We start from the raw sequence: 21,220 nt of genomic DNA, 5'->3' as shown, positions 1-21,220 counted from the left end.
TATAAATATTAACTAAATAATCCCCAGCACAAACACAGAGGCAGGTAAATAGGTCTATTCCCTGTTTATTTGTTGGGATACAGGCAGTGCAGGCCAGCTCAGAGACTGCAGGCAGGAGAGGTCAGATCTAGAAGGGGAAACACAGATTTCCTACCTCCAGATCCCTTTGTCCTTGCCGAGGCTGGGTTTGTCAGCGCCACGTTAGGCACTTCCAGCCAGCATATTCTGTTGTAATGTTTGCAAGTTTGACGAGACTTCAGTGCATGCTGAGGTCAGATCAGCAGTGAGATATTTCTGTACTCAAAGAGATAAAATGCTCTCCTTCCCCCTGACTCCCCAGCCCGTTTGTCTAGCTATTGCTAGAGAGTTGCAGCCCTTGTTTTTGGGCAGCAGCTGCCGTTGCTGGCAGAGCTCCGGCACGTTTGCCCTCATCTGGCACTTTTCTCACTTTGCCCTTGCTACAGTTCTGGCTAAGCTGGTCAAGTTAATCCTGTACTATGTCATTTAGCATTTTGTCTTGTCTGCACTTGACTCATGGAGCATGTTCATTAAAATTTGTCAGCTAAACCGCACCGATGTTGTATCATCAGTGCTTTCGGTCTGGCAAAGCTACGGTGTTCTTTTTCTTCTTTCTTTTTTTCCCTTCCTTTTTTTTAAACTTACTAAGCCTTTGTTTGTAGCTCTGCAATTTCTTCCCCCCGCTCCCTCCTCAGGATTTTCTCTGGAACAAAATAGGAGCAAGAATACATGTACAAAAAATGCTGTTCTTTGTCTTGCAGCAGCAGCAGCAGCAACAGCAACAACAGCAGCAGCAACAGCAACAACAGCCAGGTCCCAGACTACCCCCAAGGCAACCGACAGTAGCATCACCAGCTGAATCTGAGGATGAAAATCGTCAGAAACCCCGACCGCGAACAAAGATTTCTGTGGAGGCCCTAGGGATCCTACAGAGTTTCATACAAGATGTAGGCCTGTATCCAGATGAAGAAGCAATCCAGACTCTCTCCGCTCAGCTTGACCTGCCCAAGTACACCATTATCAAGTTCTTTCAGAACCAGCGATATTATCTCAAGCACCATGGGAAGCTGAAGGACAATTCTGGTTTGGAGGTGGATGTTGCAGAATACAAGGAAGAAGAGCTGCTCAAGGATTTAGAAGACAGCATCCAAGACAAAAATGCAAACACGCTTTTTTCAGTTAAACTAGAAGAAGAGTTATCAGTAGAAGGGAACACAGAGATTAATGCTGAATTGAAAGACTGATCTAAAAGTATTATTTTCTTTCAACAGTGCCGCTGGTATTTACTAATGAAATGAAAATTCCATCTTGCGTTGTGTCAAAAACCCTTATTATTCATTGTTTGGCCAATGAATCTTCCAAAACTTGCACAAAAGTTGAAAAAAAGGATAATGCAGACTGCACTAGATGTTTTACTCTATTTTACAAACTGCTTCGCAGCAACAGATGAAGCGTTGAGGATTGTTTGATATTAATTTGTGTTCACTGGATACACTGTGAGTGTACCCAATAAGCATGATACCAGTGATTTTGATTCTGGAGCCTTCAGACAAGCATTACAACTTTTGTGATTTACTGTTTTTTTGTTTCTGTTTTGTTCTTGTTTTTTAATTATTACTGTAGCACTCCACACTTGATCTTTGAAAAATCACATTTATTTAAAAAAATAAAATAAAAAGAGTTTGTTACTCTTGTTCTATTGTATGTTACAAAAGAACTATAGACTGTGGAATGCAGTTTAAAGATAACATATGCCAACAAATGCCTTGTATTATATGGCACTGCCGTAATTCAGATTTGTTTTCTTTTGGAAATAAAGGTCACTGTATTTTTTTTTCCATTCTCATTGTTACATGGTTTTAGAGAAAATGAAAAAGAAAATGTGAAACACGATTTAGTCCTCATTATTTATTTGTAGATCCTGCAGCATCATGTTGTAATTAATTTTTTTGGAAGTTTCCGTTAAATGTAATATTGCTTCTCTTGTTACCATACTGATTTTTTTTTTCTATTTATAAATGTATTTTGATGGGCAGTAAAACAAAGTGTCTTAAAAGTTTTAAATAGAGAAAATGTGCTTTACACAGTTGCCTATAAAAAGTGCTCTATGTTATCCAAGCAATTCATACTATAAGCTTCACTCTTATTGTTGTATGCAATTTTTACTATCATGCAAATAAGCTTAGGTAAATAAAACTAATAGATCACCTTAGAAACTTATGCAATTAATGTGAAAATAATTGATGTTTGCAATGTGTCTTCCTTTGGTTTACAATCAATTTTAAAGCTACAGCTGTATAAATTTTCTGTATAAAGGTGTATTTCTTTTTTATGAGTTTATTGCTATGAAAACACCAGTTATTTTGTTACAGCTGGCTGTTTTTATAAGTGTATCACAATTTTCTTTATGCAGAAATGTTCTGACTAGGAGTGGTTATTGACTGTAACTACACAATTAAAATTGTTTGTATGGTATGATATGGCAGGGTTTGTCTGTGTATGTGTATATCTGGGAGGAATAACTTGTTCTTAGTGCACATCATACCTTCTTGCCATCACTTTGTTCTCCTTTAAAATCACAGGCAGATTTTTTTAATGACCTTCTTAAAATTTGAATTTAGATAACATACTTCAAAAAGAAACACAGTTTGGTTATGAAAATCATAACCTGTCTTTTCTTGGTTTAAAAACTTGCCTGCCCAACAGAGATAGCAGGATATTATTGAGTCAGAAGGCTATCAGGCATAAACATATTTACAGTTCCTGGCAGTAATGCACTTATAATGGATACAGCTGGTTTTATTTTACACTAGAATTATGCTAACACTGTTCCTTGCACTAATGTATAAACATTAAAAAAAACATTAATAGTCATAAAATAAATAGGAAAGATGGGCTTTGCCCATAGCAGTCCCCTTCTAAGCAAGATTATTTTTAATGATCACTAATAAGGTTCTTGATAAAGCCATAACAATTGGTGACCTCTGAATTTATGCAAGGCTCATGTCTAGGCTAGAGATCAGTCTGCAGCTACAAGTTATGGAGCACACACTGTTCTCCTAGGAGAGAAATAACTTACATGCAGTGGGACTCGGGATGGGGATTCAGCTCAGTCTTCCTGAAATGACTAAAAGTTTAAAAAACTCAACGTGAATTTCAAAGGGACTATTGGCTCTTAGCAAAAGTCTTTGTTTAGTTCTATTAAGTTCATAGGGAAATTTAAAACTGCTGCAGGCTGTTCTTGGTCTCAATGTCCTTTGTGGGTCCATTGAGCAGCTCTCAGCTGTGGCACCTCTTGGCTTCTTCCAGGACTGTCTGGGGCTACACCATGCTTTGGGTTTGGGATCCAGTCCAGTTGAAAGAAAAAGCCTTAGTACCACTCTGGAAGGGAAATAAGCCTTAGGAGGGACACATCTATGTAATTTGGCATTGCATTCCAATAAAAAGGCAGTAAAACTATGCTCTCGCTTAAGGGACTTGTAGTAGCTATAAAACTATCGATAGCCCAAAGCTATGCTGGTCACTAAAAGGCAAAAATAAGCCTAGTCTGGGGAAGTGACTGTGATCATGATTGGATTTCTTCCCTTATTTCAATGGCATTGTTGCTGTGCACAGTCATGCAGATGGAGCTAGGACTGACCCCTGTACACAGCTGAGGGGCAGGGTACATGGCTCAGGCACTGCAAGCTGATTTGGTGGGCAGGACAATGCTGCTGGCACCCTTGGGTACACTCTGTCCCTAACAATGTGTGCAGATACAAGGCAGAAGGGGGAGTGAAGGAAAGACTTGAATGTACTTCTTTCCACACTAAACGCCAGTACACACAGCACTCCAAATACCTGAAAGAGGGCAACCCTACAAAAGTGTAAGAAGAGATGTTTAGTCTTTGCTGTTTTGCAAGCAATTTCCTTTTCTTTTATCATTTTAAGTTTTATGGGTGGTGAAGTAGAGGCCATGCATGCTTGCAGATGGTTATTATAGCTGTTTCTTTTCCATTATCTTCGTTGTTCTTTCTCCTACTGTATCTGAGGTTATCTTCCAAATGGTTCAGCCTCTGTAGTCACACATTACCTGCACAGGAGTTCAAATCATTGCCTTTTTGTGTCCCAGTGGGTGGGCTGCAAGTACAGTCTTTTAACTTGGCCTATGTGACCAAAAGCATTTTTGTTAAATCTTTGGCAGTGTTTTCAAAGGTGAGATGGGCATTAAGGATTCCAGCTTTCTGTGAATGCAAGATTGGAATTCAGCTACAGCAAGCATATGCCACCTTGACTCATGGACCAGTTAGTCTGCCTAGAACATTACCTTATGTCCTTTTCTGTTCCTTAAGTTCTTTTTTCTTACCATCTGGTGTAAACATATCAAAAAAAAAAAACCCTAAAACCAAACAAAAAAAGACCCCAAATGAACACACTTTTCCACTTCAGCAAAGATTAAGATATCAGACTGGAATTCTGTAATGAAGCACAAAAATTGAGACATAAAACCACTATTAGTTGGGAAGTTGTCAGTAAAACTCACTGATTAGGACTTCTCTAAATGTATGAAATGACTATTATATACTCATATATACATATATATATAATATGTAGTATTATATACTACATGTATACTTAGGGAAGAACGGGGAAGGAATATTACTAGGAATAGATTTTAAGCTGCAAAGAAAGCCAAATGCCTAAAAAAGAGTGAACTGAGTACTGGGAGGGGATGGCAGGACTTAGTTTTTGCTATAAAACTGAAGTTAAGTATTTACCATGTTTTATGTTAGGGTGTTTACCATAAGAAGTGGAGTATTTTTACTCTCTGATGATTCCCATTATTCTGTATTTAACTGACAAGATTTACGTGTATATTCTAGAATCCCCAGTGTGTGATTTTCCACACTGAAAGAAACCCAAATAGGCCCCAGATTCCAAGAGGTCCATGGCCTGGGGATAGTCTCAAGCCCCAGTCACATCCATAAGTTGCTTATAATTATAAATACTCACTACCTACAATGCAGGGGTTTAGATTTGTGTTTTGTATAACTACCTAAATTGGTAAGATGACCCAGGAAAAACTGTCCATGTATAAATTATTACACTCACTTGTTTCTTTTAGTTGGGAAGGTTCAGCAAATGGAGAAAGCAAAAAGTTCCTCCAAACTGGTGTTTTGTTGCAATGATTTACAAAGTCAGTGCTTTGACTGTGTGCTGGGAAAGCACCAAATATTACTAAGTTCATTTGCCAAAGCAAATGCTCCATATATTAAGAGCAGTATAAATGAGATATTATGGAGGCTCTACTAGAACATCAAGTATTACCAATTCTGCTTAACTTATTGAACTTGTGCTTTGAAGTCAGGTACATTGCGGAGACCAAAGGTATTTTGATTTTTACATAATGATTTATATTGTGCTTTGAATAACAGTCCCACAGCAAAGCAGGGATATAAATATACTCCCAGGCCTTTTTTTGCACACAGAGGTAATTTAGGTTGGTCTCCTCACAGTGCCTTGTGTCCACACACTCTTTTACTACAACAAATGAGCTAATAATTCAAACTGCAATAAGTGATCCTCCTTGGAGCAGGAGTAGTGCTACTTGGCAGTGAGTTTGTTTGCTTTCAGGTTCATACGGGAGCCTTCCTGCCGCTCTGCTCCTGGCAGCCCTCCCACTATCTCAAGCTGCATTGTTTCATTTTGGCCTGACCCAGGCACTCTTCCTGCTCCAGGTCATCTTGGCCAAATGTCATCTCTCCTGGTTATAGGCCATTACTCAGGTATATGTGCCACAGTTTAATATGAGGCAGCAAGGACTGCATGTGTCTGATGTCACCTACCCTTTGTCGTCACCATTCATGCCGTGAGCCCTGCAGAGCTGCTTGAAAAAGCCACTGGCATTGGGAAGACAGTGACACCCGGAGCAAACTGCCAGGAGACAGGTTACTTCTGGAGCAGAGGGGGCAAGGAGGTGTGCATTCCACAGGGGAGAAAGAAGGAAGATGCCAGAGAAAGATGAAAGAATCAGGTCACAATAGCTACCCCTGCATGGGCGATCGAGCTTTTTTGCAAGGCATGCTGTGGCAAAACTCAAAATACTACAGAGTGCTATCAAGACTCCATGGAAAATGCACAATTTTCTCCAACTGAGGGACTTACTCTGTCAGGCAATATCTAGTTTAATAAAAAATCTTCTCAGCTGTCCATGGCTAAGAGGTCCCCTAATTTGTCCTCTGGTACCATCCCTGTGCGCAAGATATGCAGGATTCTTTTTTGCCAGCTGCTGACATGTTAGCATGGCAGTTGCAGCTGGGACTCTCTTTCTAGGTTACTTGCTTACCTAGAAACGTGCTAAAGTAACATCTAGGCTGTAAACCCTCTCATTTTCTTCCAGGATCACATCCAAACACAAGCAGTGTGCTTGCAGCCTCAAACCTACTTTTTGGAGCTGTCTCTTACAGTGCTCCTTCTCCTCAGACAAGATGTGCCACAGCAAATGTGTTGTATAGCTCAGATGTTCATCACAGTGCAAGAAAATAGAAAAAAACATTACTTTTGTGGGTACAGAGATGTATAAAGCACACACAGGTCAGAAATTTAGAGCAAGTAAAATGCCCCAAGAGGTTTCAGAGAGAGATTTCTTACTGCTGTAGTTGTCTCAAAACATCAGTTCATGTAAAATCCTACTATATTTGCAGATCTTCTGCTAGAACAGAATTTGAAACAAAGGGCACCCTGTTTTGTTATTTGCATTACAAACTAAACATTCTTTGCAGTACAAACCTTGTTACCATTCCACATCTACACTAAAGCAGGACCCTGTCCTGAAAATGAGCAGCATTGCCTCAGTTATTTGTCCTTCATGTGTGCCCCATCTCCGAGGGTTCCCCTGAATGTGGCATGCCCAAAAACAGCTTCACTCATCTTCACTCTCCCATCATCAACCATGGCGTTTTACCTGCAGTCAACATTTTCACCTGGGAAAAGCAATTTTAAAAAAACTTACCTTACAGCAAACCAGGGCAGGGAAAGGTAAACTGGGCTGTCTTTTCACAAGGGAAAGAGAAGTGATTCTTTATCATTATCAGCATAGCAGCTTGCATGGTTAAATAAGTTGAGGTGTTGTTGTTGGCTTGCCTTAGTAGAAAAAATGCTATATCCCCAGCCTAATAAGGATTTAATATCAGCTGGAAGAAGAGTAAAGGAGAGAGAAAATTATGAAAAGGGAGTGAGAAGAAATATCTAGATAAAATCTTATTGGGTGCAATCATGCCTAGAGATGGCTGGAGAACTATAAGACTAGTTTAAATTAAAGGAAATCCAAGTTAGCCAAAAGAAAAAATAAGTGAGGACCACTTTGTGGTTCACATACTGGATGTCCTGTGAAAATGGGGAAAGATTGAGCACTGAGTTGTTTCAGAGGAAAGATTGAATTGAAGAGGCTTGTAAAAAGGCAGCCCAGCTTGCTGCACAACCATAAGTGATGCATGGAAGGTGAATGCAGAAAGAAAATTCGAAATTTCTTGTAACATAGCTAGAGGGGATGTTTGAAATCATCAACTAGCAGGATTAAAAATCAGTAAAAGGGAGCATTTTTCTGCACGTCCAACTGCCGGACTCACTGCTATACATGCCCCTTCATACCAAAAAAGTGCAAATGGCTTTTAAAAAATGCAAAGAAATTGTGAAAACAAAGGGTTGATCTGACCTTCTTTTGGAGAGGCCAGGGACTGTTTTCCACTCTTTTACTGGACAGCTGGCAACCCAGTGATGGCATCCATATGGACAGTGTTGAGCATGCAGCCAGTTGCTTTGAGTCCTCCATAACCACAAGTGTGACAAATTGGAGTGGGCTGAAATTTCCTATCTTCTTGGTCAGGTATGCTAGCTGCAGTTTGTGTACTTTATTCCCTATATTCTTCATAACCAGATTTTTTAAAAACTGATTTGAATAATTTCATTGAGGAGTAGGTTGCCTCATATTTACAAAACATTCCCTCCCACGCATGCCAGCAATGAAAATTTATACCCAAATAATTTTGGTCATTGCCATGGTACCAATAGAATTGCTGTTCACAACTGTGTTCCAGCTGCAGCAGGAGTAAAGCAGGAGTCCTTTGACCCCATTTGCCTACAAAACTGGGCCATTTTTTATCACTTTTTACCACCATTCTTTCAGTCTTCGCTCTGCACAACCCACTTCTATTCAGGCTTAGCTGACCTGTTCCTTTCTCTTCCTCAAAAGCCCTGCGGAAAGGTTCATACAGGATTAAAAAAAAAAAAACCAAAAATTTATGTATTTACATAGGCCTGATAGGCCATGACTCCCAAGCTTTTTAAGGATGTGGAATTTTCAGGGTCCCCTGTCGTGTGGAGGAAATGATGAATCTGACTCCATGTTCTTAGAAGGCTAAGAACATGGAGTCAGATTTATCATTATATATTATATTATATTATATTATATTATATTATATTATATTATATTATATTATATTATATTATATTATATTATATTATATTATATTATATTATATTATATTATATTATTATGCCATACTAAAACTATACTAAAGAATAGAGAAAGGATACTCACAGAAGGCTCATCAAGATACTAGTGAAAATCTCGTGACTCTCTAGAGTCTCAACACAGCTGGACCATGACTGGTCATTAGGTCAAAACAATTCACATGAAACCAATCAAATGACCAGTAAACAATGTCCAAACCACATTCAAAAGCAGCAAAACACAGGAGAAGTGGCTCAGATAATTATTGTTTTCATTTTTCTCTGAGGCTTCTCAGTTTCCCAGGAGAAGAAATCCTGGTGAAGGGATTTTTCAGAAAATATGATGGTGATATAAGGATGCGCTACAGGATGGCCAGGAGAAGAATCACAGGAATGTACTGGTTTGATTCCAGGTCTCCTCCTCCAGTTCTCACTGGGTTTTCTGGAACACAGTCTGGGATGGCCACTGCTGGGGGTGCTTCCCCAGGGCACCACGCAGCCCATGAGCCTGACACCGCTTGCAAACGCTGTTGGACAGAAAGAGCACAGTGTGAAGGCAGATCAAAGCAATGTGATTGCATTTCACGTTTGATGCAGCTCATTCCTGAAGCCAGAGTGAAATGCCTAATCCAATGTATCATTTCTGTGCAGGCAGACCCTTGGGCTGGCATCGTGTCCCACGGAGCACTGCTCCAGCGTGCAGCATCTGCCACCGCCTGCCCTAGGGCTTGGCTTCACATTGCCCTCCTCCTTTCCACCTCCTTTTGGGAGATGCTTTGCACAAACCTTGAAGGCCAAAACTCAGGCTGTTTCAGGCCCTTAAGGGCATTTATTACCCTCCCACTTCCTTGATTACTTGATCTTTGAGCCACACTCCTGACCTTTAAAGATTCAAAGGGGCATATTTCCAGTGATTTAGCTTCAATTTCACTTGCTATTATTTTTGGAAATAAAAGTTTATCTGCTTACCCGTTGTCTCTCCTCTTTAATCAATATGTCAGCTGTTGATCACAAACTCTGCCAGCCAGCCAGTAGATGGGACAATTATTTTCACAAGGACTTTCAAGTCCAGACTTTTAACCCACAGGGTCTAACACGGAGCAGCTGCAAGAGCTCTGAGTAGCAGCTGCCCCTTTTCTACTGCAGCTGCTGAGCTGCTCTCCTGATGGTCTCTGGCTATTTTGCTGGGGCAAGGGGAAAACTACCTTGTTTTCTAGGCATCATAGTATAAAAGCTTCATTCACTGTTGCTGTAACAAAGGAGGTGAAATGCCATGGTCATGATGCAGATCAGGGTACCTGGGGTATTTCTTTCTACCTTGTACCCAGCCAGAAAATTAGTGAGAGGCACAAGACAAAACAGGAAAGCTTTTCCTGTCCTTATAGTCACAGAGCACTGAGACTGGGGATAAAAATGGTTAATTTAAGGCCATACTACCCCACATCTCCTTGGTTTTGCTGTAAGCACTGGTCATCAGTATCAAACCATCTGTACTGCCAGAGCTGAGGGATATAAAGCTATAGCTGCAAAGTGTTACTGCTGATAGTAAGAAGTTATGTGCCACATGCAAGTCAAGCAGCTATAACTGCAGCTTTCTGCCTGGACATGTGGTCTTTTATCCACTCCTTCAGCACTGGCGTCTGGCAGGGTAGGCAGGAGGGCATTCCTGATATCAAGGAAATTCCCTCCTTCTGCTGATTTCTTCTTCCTGGGTTCTTCCAGAGCCTGGTTCATGTGATTTATTAAGGGAAAGCAAGAGACAAAATGAATTCATATCCACATACCCAGTCCTTTCACAGTACCTCAAAGTGAGTTACAGGGCTGGCTGTAGGGTCAGGAAATTGTTTCTGAGGATTTGTGCTGACTTTTTTGTGATGTTCTATCCAGCTGTGTAATCAGCTGTAACATCAAGGCACCTTGATGCCCCACAAGAGATGTCCCTTCCAGCAGGCAGATGAGAGGCAGGTTCAGCACAGAGCAGTGAGTTTTTCTGCGTCTGTGTAGCAGGGTGTCCATGGCCCACCACTGAAAATGCCCCAAGAGAACAGCATGTGAGGAACAGCACAGGGCAGAAAACATGTGAGAGGGAAGGATTTCCTTGATAGTGAAAAAGTAGGAGAAACAATAAAAAAAGGACAGAAAAAAAAAAAAGAAATAAAAGACAGAAAACAGAAATACACACTAATATCAGTAAAATGTCTTATCCCTCATCTATACTAATGTTATTCCAGTATTTCCTCTCATGTCTTCCACAGACTTGCTAGTTTTATACTCAGACAGAAAAAAAGAAACAAATAAAAGCTATTTCTTCCCCAGTGAAGGAAGTGTTTTAAAGTTCGATGGACTTGGATTCTTCTAAGTTCTTTTTTATTATTGTTCTTTCTTTTGGGTCCATACACATGATGTTTATCTCATCCGCGTATGGGAAGAGGGGGAGGAATGGGTAGGCTTGACTTGTGCTAACTGTTGACAACAGTTGTTTAATTTTTTGCAACATGCACCCAAGTATCATGAGACAGAGTAAAATATAAATAAATATGGTCTTTGGAAACCCTATACATCTTTATGGCCTACAATACCTTCAAACCATGGGAAAACACATGTTTATTTGTTTGTTTGTTTTAAAAAAAGATTTTGGTGGCAATGCTACCTCCCATCGCTGTAAACAAGGTCAGGAGGCCAAAATTAGTCTGTCCTATTTTGCACAAAATAGTCAACAACTTAAGATGTTTTTGCAATAATCAGAAAATTATTGACCGGTGTCAACACCCCCTTTCTGATAAACTGTTGAAATGTTAATATTCTTGGCAAAATTGTTTTTGCTCTAATTACTGTATCCATCTGGTCTATAAGATTGATTATACTGTGAGAATGTTTGTTCTCTTGTCTCCTGCAATGATGGGCCTCTCCCTGGCGCAGAAATAGTCCTGCCTCATCTTTACACAGAGACAAACATGCAGCAGAAATCAAACCAGCACTCAGCTCCTATGGAGTTGAATAAAAATTCCTCGAAGGAGTTAATTCAGTACACATCACCTGCCTCTTGGATGGACCAGCTCTTGGAAAACCATTGACCTGGCCCACATGAAAACAGCTGGCTCTCACCCAGCAGGGGTATCGGTGACCAGGAAGATCACCAAAAACCTGGGAGCCCACAAATGCTGGCATTTCTGCAGCGTTTCTGATTCAGCCGAGGAGAAGTTTGGCTACTTGGCAGTGCCAGGCCCCCTCTGCAGCAGCTCCTTGGCAATGAGCAGCCGAGCTGTCTGAGGAGCAAAGCGTTTCCTGTCCGGTCTTCCATCAGCACCTGCAAAGGCTAATGTTACCTGGATTGGATTGGTTATTTCTGGAGCCAATGCCTAATATATCTGCTAACTGTGGCACGTGCCAATAAAGACCCAGTAAAAGTCATGTCAAGTATTAATCATTATTAAATCTGATTAAAACGAAACAAACCACGACAAAACCCCATATGTTTTCTTCTGAAAAGAAAACAAAAAAAACCCCAAATACAAAGCCAGTGGAAAAATGATTGCTTTATTAGAAAAATCTGTTTTCTCATGGCAAGTATGAGAGAAATTTAAAATCGTATTTGATTTTGTACTAGTATTTCAAAATTCATGCACAGAAAGTCATACTAACTCAAAAAAATTATTTTCTCTGAACATTCTTGCATGGCACCTGAAGATTTTCATTGAAGATGATGTTTTTCTCACACAGACAAAATAAAATTCAGCAAAAGCATTCTTTTAGAAATACAACTCTCAGTTTAAAAAAAATAAAAAGCAGCAATTATTTTCCAGATAGTGAACTGTGTGGTCATGTCTAAAGTATTCAAAAGCCACTGATATACATGGGCTGAGATTTTTTTCTAGGTTTTTAATTTTAAAAAAGATTTAGGGTCTTTGTAAAAATATTCCAAGTTCTTGACTCCATAGGGTGTACTCAATGCATATGATTATCCTTGCAGAAAGAAGCTTAAGGGCTAGAAACTCCCCAAAAGGAAGGAGGACTTTCTAGATATTGGAGGGATGGCTTTTTCACAGTTTTAAATTCATGATGTTTAAGTACACATAACTTTTCTGAAACTGGAACTGCAACACAGCCTAAAGAGCATCTACATTCATTTGCACCTTTGTGTTAACCCTTGATTTGTGCCAGCAGGGAGTACTAAGTTGTACTCATCCAATACAGGCTGCTTCCAGTGTCCCAGATACTGTACCATGCAAAAACACTTTCAGAAGGGTTTAAGGGAAAAGGGGGAGAAAATTAACAGAAAAAAAAATTGCTGTTAGATTTATTGGAGATAGTATGGGAGAATGAGGTTTTTAAGTGAAATTACTCCTCAGAAAAAGATGTTGCATGCCCACTTCCTTAATGTATTGTTACACTGCTTAGCAATTTATTTTTTTTTTACACGTACAAAATATTTCAGTGGGAAGAGGGTGACTGTATTCCAGCCTTTACATAACATCTCTCCTGTCTTCTTCTAGGCTTACCTTCTCTTACCATTCCTCACAGCAGTTTCCAGCCTTAAGAGCTGGAATGTCTTATTCCTTCCATTGCATTAGCAGGAAAAATGCAGGAAAAAATAGGACAAATGTAGTAGAAATTTCTGCAGAGTTTTTGCTTCAAATAGGGTTTCTCAGGCTTGATATCAAGCACGCAAGACTTCTACTCTGCCAGTACTCCCGCATGTCTTTGTGTCTGGTGACCACCATTCAAAGGACTTCCCACCCAGAAAAGACAGGTTTTGGCTATTGCAAAAGCTGGGGAAGAAGAAGATTCCTTTCAAAATTAGCAAAGTTGTAGTTAGGTACCTGGCAGATGTAAGTCTTCTTATACTGAAATCAAAAGGGATTCCTAATCAAAATTTGAGCTGACAGCTATTTTTAAATTATTTTTAAAAAAAAACTTTTTCAAGATGTATGATTCTAGCAAACACCATGGCAAACTTATCCCAGAAAGTTTTGACATGAAAATCTGTAAATCTCAGAAAGGAGAAGGATTGAAACTTACAATCCTTTCCTAGAACAAATACAAATAACTCCAAAAACAACACCAGCAAGAGTGAAGACCCCACATTCCATGAAGAGCAACTGGGAAATCCAGAAGTTCAGAGAAAATTTAGACATTTTCTAAACATTAACCACTATGGTTACTCTTTGTGCAGAGACTTGAGCACTTTGCTATCGTTCCCTGCACAAAATACATGGAGAATTGCAGCGACTGAATTAGGCTTAATAATTTCCTGTCTGCCTGCAGACTCAGACTGACATCCTGACGCTGTCCTACACTGGAGGACTATTTTAAAAGCTGCCTTTACAGGCACGCTGGATGTAATGCACTCTTATTTTTAAATGAAATCTTTGATTATGGAGAACAAACCCATGGCTAGGGAAGCAAGCTACAGAACCACAGTCTGTGGGGGACCATGCTTATCACAGCAAAATCGCCTTCTCAGTGTTCAGCATTGCTGCCGTGTCATGTTACAGTAATAACTGCAGATGAAGAGCTTTTAATTCATTGATAAAAGCAGAAGGCTGGAGTGGCTGGCTAGCTGTAATGAAGCTTATTATTCTGCAGCTAATTTGCCGATTATGGTAGAGTTTTATTTCTGAGCACTTGTACCAGAAGACAGCATTATCTACATAACATCTAAGCATAGAAGGTCCTGGGAAGAATGTTAATGAGCTGTCACCTATCGCAGCAAAGGTCCCCATTATTAATAGTGAGTATCCTAAGTATAGATCAGAAACTCTCCCTGAAGAGTGTGCAACCTGTGTGAAATATGATTGCTCATTTGGAACATAACCAGAAAGTAATGGCAAAGTCGTGTCTCATTTAAAAGATTGTGGTTTCTTTAATGATGGTAAGTGGATAAGGGCTCAGATGAAGCACCCTGGTGTGGCAGCAGGATTCCCACACACCTCAGCAGCCCCAGCTGGAGACTCATCCTGGGAAAAAAGCTGCTCACAAAGGAGAACTCTGTTGTTCCCTATTTCTACTTTCTTTAACGCTTCTGTTTCCTTTTTCTTACTCTCTAGAGGCCAGGAGCCCATGAAGACTACTGAAACACAGTAAGTCATCCTTTCTCTTACTTCTACCACTGAGATTCTCCAAAAGCCTGACAGAGGATAATAATACATCTATTTTTGTGTCAGGGAACAAAAGCAATGTCATAATAGATGCTCAGGTAAAGGATATGACATCTGGGAACCCACCTATCACCAAGATCCAAGCAGACTTTTAGTCAATCACATGCAATCAAGGCATCTTCCCAGAAATACAGACAGGTTTTTGTTATCCTGAAATTCCTTCAAAATCTCACCAGGAAAAGGAATTCTTTCACATACTCTTGCTTTGCTATGGCTGGTCTCCCATCATTCCCAGACACACAAGTCCAGCTCCTTCTGTGTGCTCAGCAGAACATAACATCGTATTAAAACAGCACCTCCTTGGACCACCCTTTCAGGAAAAAACATCACCTTAGGAGTGAGGAAGAGCAAGAAGTGCTTTAATTGTTTGGAAATTTTGTGAATATGTCTACTTGTTGCTAAGCTGAAGAGAAAGTCATATATTGAGTTAGACTTTAACAGGTTCAAGCTAGACCAAAGCACAGCAGAAATTGCTGTAGGATATACTTTGGATCTGTATGTAACAACACTGTAGTTCAGCGAGGTTATTTTTCCTAATCCACAGAAGCCCATAATTGCTTTGCAAGCTCACTGCCTGTTCAAGGGAATTACAGGCCTGAGAGTTTCTCTCCTGTGTTGTGTCCAGCCAGAAAAATTGATCTTCTACCTCTAAGGAAAGAAAAAATAGAAAAGAGAAAATGCAAAATACCTCTCATTTTCTTTAAAACACAATACTCAGCAGCAGGTACAGTCTCTTTCTCTTTCCTATTCATTTAAATATTGATGTCAAAAAACTTGCTGTCATTTCCTCATGGCAGTGTGCTCTGGTTGTTAAAATCAGTTTAAAATTGTACTTCATGACTGATTTGTAAAAGCATCAATTCCTGGAAATATTAGCATCAAACTGATATAGCTGACATCAGATGATCACTGTCTGTCCCCACAGGAGGAGCTGTGGCAAGCCAAGGGGTGAGTGTGGTTGATCCTGAGGCCTTGGCAGCCTGGCTATCCCAGAGGAGCTGTGCCCAGGGGTGACATGGCCATAGGGGCTGCATGACAGGGGCATCCCCACCTGGTCTTACCCTTCCTTTTGTGAAGCTGGCCTTTGCCATGCTAGGGGCCACCTAGAGGCAGGAGGAAGACTGAAGAGAGCTGCCTCAGTCGTGAGATTTACTTAAATCTGACCCTTGCTTTTTTCCAGAAAGGGACATTTGGGGGTCAATTCCACTCTAAACTGTGCTGCCTGTGCTCCAGCACGTGCTGATTAACCACAAAACACCAGGCTGCCAAGCAGAGCAGGCACACTGCATGCCAAGCAGCTTTCCAGGGCAATGCCTGAGCTGCATGACCCCAATCCCATGCCCAAGTGCAGAGTTCCTGCATCCCAGAGCAGGACAGTGTCCACACACCCACGGAGAGGAGGGACACCGCTGTGAGTGGTGGGGGTCTGAGGTCTGGCACAGGGGACCCACAGCCTTTGCAGAAGGGAAAGAAATGATTTGCAAAACAGCTGAGGAGATGGACAGAGGTGGAAAATTCCCCTTCCCGAGCAAATGTCAATGAACCAGCCTGACCTCCTGTGCATAGAAGATATTTTATCTATTAGAGACCAATCCACGTAGCTACAGGCAATCTAGACTCCTTAGGGAAACAGAAGGTTGCCTACTTAGACTTATTAGGATGGGAAATGGCTGAGCAGCTGGATGAACAGGCAAAAATAAACTACCTGATATTCTTCCAAGTGCTATACAGACACCATCCCCATTTCTCTTCAGTCCTCTTGGCTTTGCAAAGCCAAAGGGATTTAGATGCTTAACATTCAGGACTTAGAAACCCAAATCATCAAAATGTAAACAGGCAGCTTTGAAAATCTGTCTTAGGAGACAGTACCACTGATTTTCCATTAGACTTTTAAAAACCAGATGTGCTTAGGTCTGGCAAGGGCAAGTGTAATTGCCAAGACATTTCAGAGATGTTTACATTCACAATGGCCTGGCATGTGGATAGCAATGTAGAATATAGGACTCACCCCCAAAACCTGGAAAGATCCAGGTGGATCACAAAACCCTTCCCAATAAGATCTAATTCAGGGAGGAAAAGATCTCTACTGCTTACACCTCAGAAATCTACACAGAATATCTGACATCCAACTCATCTAGTGGAGAAGTCATCATTATGTCATGTGCCATTCAACCATGACAAAATTTTAAGGAATTATAGGACCAGCTCACATTACTGTGTAGTTAATTTTTTATGTGTTTTTTTTTCATCAAAACATTTTCTTAACAAAGCACTCTTTGGAATTGATGGCTTTGTGTAAAGCTTTTCTCACAGAACAGTTACAAATGTTTTGTAACAAATGAGTATGTACTAATAGTTCAAATAGTTTTTATAATTGTGCATTACCTTGAACTCATGTCCCATAAACTCAGTGTAACCAGTGTATTGACTTTCTTTTCAATCTTTTCAATGATTCCTTTTTTTTTTCCTTGAAGGAAAGAAATACACTGTAGCTTTCTGTGCATCTTTATATTGGTGGGAGGCTGAGAAAAACTCTAATTGCCATTCCATCTCTAAAGTCTCTTATCCTGTGTTCCTTGAGCATGGAGGCCAACATTTTCCAACAGACTGTGCAATGTTAGGTATTTGAATCCATATCTATACACGTAAATAAAGTTAGCCCTGCTTTTCAGAGGACTCTCAGATCCCATCAGTGGGAGTTTTTATGGACAGAAGACTGAATAAGCATTGCAGGATTTAATTAGTACTATTACCCAAAGGAGTGCTTTAAAGATGGCTATATCAGAGGACGCTGATACAGTTCAGCAGATAACTGTTCTCTTTTTTTTCCTGTAAGCTTTCAGTGATGTTTTGGAGAGGAGAATATTGTTCCTTAAAATTAAAGTTCAGTTATGTAACGCTTGAAGTAGTGTTCATTCGATTAAAATGTCATGCATTAAGGATGTCAATAGTCAGAAAAAGGGGAGCACGGAAAACCAGAGTCACAGTAAGAAAACTGTCTCTTCAGAGCTATGCTTAACTGCTGACTTAGTAGAAGAACAATCAAGGACAGTTAAAAACACCTTTAGGAGTAGCACATAACACAAACCCACACAGCTTCTGAAAAGGAGTAGCACTCATCACACATATCCTTGAAAAAGGAGGAAGTCCGAAGTCAAAAACCACCACAAAATTTACGACCATCTTCAGCTGGTGCCTCAGCTGGTGTAAATCAGTGTAGCTCTGCTTGTTTGGGGATGACACTGATTTACACTGGCTGTATTGGACTGCTGTGCAAATGTGGTTCTTACATACCTAAAGAAAGAAAAAATTTTGAAAAGGAAGGAGGAGGGAAGGTTTTTAAATCTACAGTAGAAAATGAGTCAGGAAATCTGTACCTGTATTTGCTATACAAACACAGGTATTTTGCTGCTTAACAGCCCCATAATAAAAGTAAAGTTTCAATTTAGAAGGTATCACAATGACAATTCAAAATATCTGTGTAACAGAATTAAATTGCATGTATATTGCTGTGATGGTTTGGCATATCTGTCTTTATGGAACCAGTGAGTTCAGCTAGACATTATGAACTCAGCTTACACTCTTGATTTTGCTACATTCTCAGTTTTTACTGTATTATATATTTACTTGTAGTGAGGCTATGAAGCCTGAGCCTGGATGTCTGTATGTGAATAGGTCAGGTAATATATTGCTCAGAAACTGAATAAAATAAATATACTGAACAGATCAGCCCTATCAAATACTAGGATGACTTCAGCCCTGCTTTATGCAGAATAAGGTTGCTGCAGTGGGTTTTCTTGTCTCAGAAAAAAGACATGTAGAATAGGCATTTTAAAAGAATTTGTGTAAGGGTAAAGAACAAAAAAGGAATGACTATGTGTAATTTCATGCTCAAGAAAAGAGAGCTGAGCTTAAAAAAATTAAGAAGATATTACAAAAAGGAATCTTCTAGTGTCCCAAAAGGACATCACTCAAAATCCAAAGGCCTGTCAGGAGAAATGCAAGAAGAACAGCTGAATTAATTTTGCAATGAATTCAGTCATTTTTGTCCTGACCATAATAAAGAGAGCTATACTTGGGAAACATTCTGCAAAGTGTACAGCTTATTTATTTAGACGAGTATTTCTTCATGAAAGGCTACACTGGGGAAAAAAAGAGTGCAGCAAACGCCTTTGGAGGCAGCACTCGAGGTCTTTGTGGCAATTCCATTGGAGTGGGCTCTTGCAGGGGGCAGTGGCAGAGCAGGGCAATGAGCCAGTCCCTCTGCAGGGTGAGGCAGGGACAGAGGATGGGGAAGGCAGGGGGCTGCCCACAGAGGAGCTGCTTGTCCTACAGTCCAGGACATGTGTCCAGCACCAAAATCTCTGCAGTGACCCTCAAACACCAGGTACAGTCTGAGGACCCCCAGAGCTGCTTCTCTATGAGACCTCCAGCCACACTCAGAGAGGGCTTGAGCTGGTCGAAAGGCAGTCCTCCTCTACTTCTGCTAAATCTTACACCTTGCAGATAGCTGAGCTAGTGGGATCATTTCTCAGTTCCTACAGATTTAGTCATTTAGTCACACTCATTTCACCCACCTCTCACATTAAAGCCCTGCTTTTCATCAGGTCTGAATTTGTCGGGATGTACAAGCCCCTCCCCGTGAACTGAGTTCATAATAGAAAAGTAAAGCAAGAAAAACAGCCAACAGAAGAATACACAGAGGTTTATGATGAAAATTTTGATCAGTTCTGCTTACATTTTCAACTTTTTCTAAGGTTTTTGGAGTTGGACTAGACTGAAGTGCCTTCCATGTGATAAAGTATGTAAGGCAAGGAGAGTCTGGTTAAGAATGAGGTAAAATATTTGAGTAGAAAGTGGTTGAATGGGAACTAAGATAAAAAAGATCTTCCTGACTCCAGCATAAACATTCCTTTGGCATGGTGGGGAAAACTGCAAAAGTGAGCAAGTACTGCAGCCATTAGTAGTGACTGCAGCGGGTGTTCACATGTGTTGGAGACAGATGAATGATTTAGTAGATAAATGGCGAAACAGGTGACACGACTTCTGATTCTGACTTATGGAAATTGATACCTCTGCTGAAGTACAACCTGTTCTCCAAATCCTGACATTAAGACGAATAGCAGCCAAAAGGCAACCCCAGCATTTGATATTTGCAGGAGCTCAAATATTGATTGCACTACTTATTAATGAGTTTCATTCATAATAAATACATGGTATGTTTGCACAGAGGAGGTGTTTTCTAGGGGAGGCATTACATGCTGTATTAAACAATGAATAATTTCTTAATCTTAAATGTGAGTAAACAGCAGGATAGTAAGTGTCATGGTTATAGGCAATTTCAGAAAGGTGCAAGTGTAGCAAGTGCTCCAGCACACCTGATGAGGCATCTCACTCCAAATGAAGATTTCTTTGATATCAATCACTATGTAAGGTGCTACGTGCTAGAAACCACGGTCCTAATTTATAAAGTGTTTCCTTTTTAAGCACTAAATTCCATGTTGTTTCATAACTGTATTTATTATGGCGATTTTCTGTGTTGCCCTTTTAGAGCTTCTCCTACCTTAATTATAATTACTGCTACAATATCTGGTGTTGGCCAAACCCCCTATTTTTATTCTCCATGTAGATCTATTTCAAAGAAAGTGTTTCCTTTATAGGACAGATGACACACTTGAAATCCAGATAAAATAATGTACCATAAAACCTACACAAAATGAATTTTTAAAAATGGATGCTCAACATTGTCTTTCATAATGGCTGTATTCCCCAAGTTGCTGGTCAAGTTGCCATTTACTGTAATGAAACAGAATATGAGGTCTTGTATTTAGGAACTGAAACTCCAGAGATGTCAGCATTCACTCCTCCTTTTTCTCCGTGTATTTTTCACTACAGTTCCTAGGTGTTAATTTCTCCGATCAGCTTTTGATATAACAGGCAAAGTAGGTGAGTATGGATAAGCAGAACATCCAACCAACAGCAAAAATTATCACTGTTTTATGCTAAATGTGCAGTTTTCCTTGCATGAATATTCTCTCAGAATACAGAGCATTACAACTGGGCTACTTGAAAAATTTAATGTAAAAGTACTGTGGAATGTTTTCTTTCCTTCACAGCTAATACCCACAGGCCTCTGTTTGCATAGGTCTCCAGGAGTTCATTCCAAGATTCCCTGAAGGAAAAGAAAACTCAGTAAACATGGACATACCTACACTGTCCTGCCAGCTCTGAGCTCCAGCTCAGACTCTCCACCGGCCCAGCCTGCCCAAATCCAAGGCCGAGACAATCCACCCTTGTACCTGGGGACACCCCTCCCCTGGAGTGGACAGGATTTTGGCCTTAGCTGCCACATGAGCCATGGTCATGCAGAGGGACAGGTACAGCTCTTTTAGCCCACACAGAGAAGCAGCTCCTGCCTGCAGACAGGCACAGCTAAGAGTTCAGAGCCCAGCAGAGCAGATCCATTCCCTGCTGCTGCGGGAGGAAAACTTACACGAACATTTGTGTATTAGGGAACAAACAGATAAAACTCTTCCAAGGTTTGATATGATTCA

The 21,220-nt window shown here is 40.3% G+C and overlaps 1 protein-coding gene and 1 long non-coding RNA gene across 8 annotated transcripts in view; both read left to right on the top strand.

The window, feature by feature from the left end:
• The window catches only part of SATB1 (SATB homeobox 1), a 91,806-nt gene extending 89,308 nt beyond the window's left edge, over positions 1-2,498 (top strand). For 6 of the 7 annotated variants that reach the window (XM_063154210.1, XM_063154238.1, XM_063154228.1 and 3 more), the window contains one exon: positions 780-2,498. In XM_063154210.1, the coding sequence (XP_063010280.1) occupies positions 780-1,262 (483 nt within the window). In that variant the 3' untranslated portion in view covers positions 1,263-2,498. The remainder of the gene's footprint in view (positions 1-779) is intronic. The other variant, XM_063154254.1, reaches the window with a different exon arrangement.
• Positions 2,499-14,276: 11,778 nt separating this feature from the next.
• LOC134429580 (uncharacterized) lies at positions 14,277-20,850 on the top strand. Its single transcript, XR_010030616.1, has 3 exons — positions 14,277-14,380; positions 14,556-14,588; positions 20,783-20,850. It is a non-coding gene; the product is annotated as an uncharacterized LOC134429580 (long non-coding RNA).
• The last annotated feature ends 370 nt before the right edge of the window (positions 20,851-21,220 follow it).

The sequence above is a fragment of the Melospiza melodia genome, chromosome 1 (assembly GCF_035770615.1).
Source record: "Melospiza melodia melodia isolate bMelMel2 chromosome 1, bMelMel2.pri, whole genome shotgun sequence".
In the NCBI taxonomy this organism is placed as follows: Eukaryota; Metazoa; Chordata; class Aves; order Passeriformes; family Passerellidae; genus Melospiza; species Melospiza melodia.
This window is presented reverse-complemented; position numbering and strand designations above follow the sequence as displayed.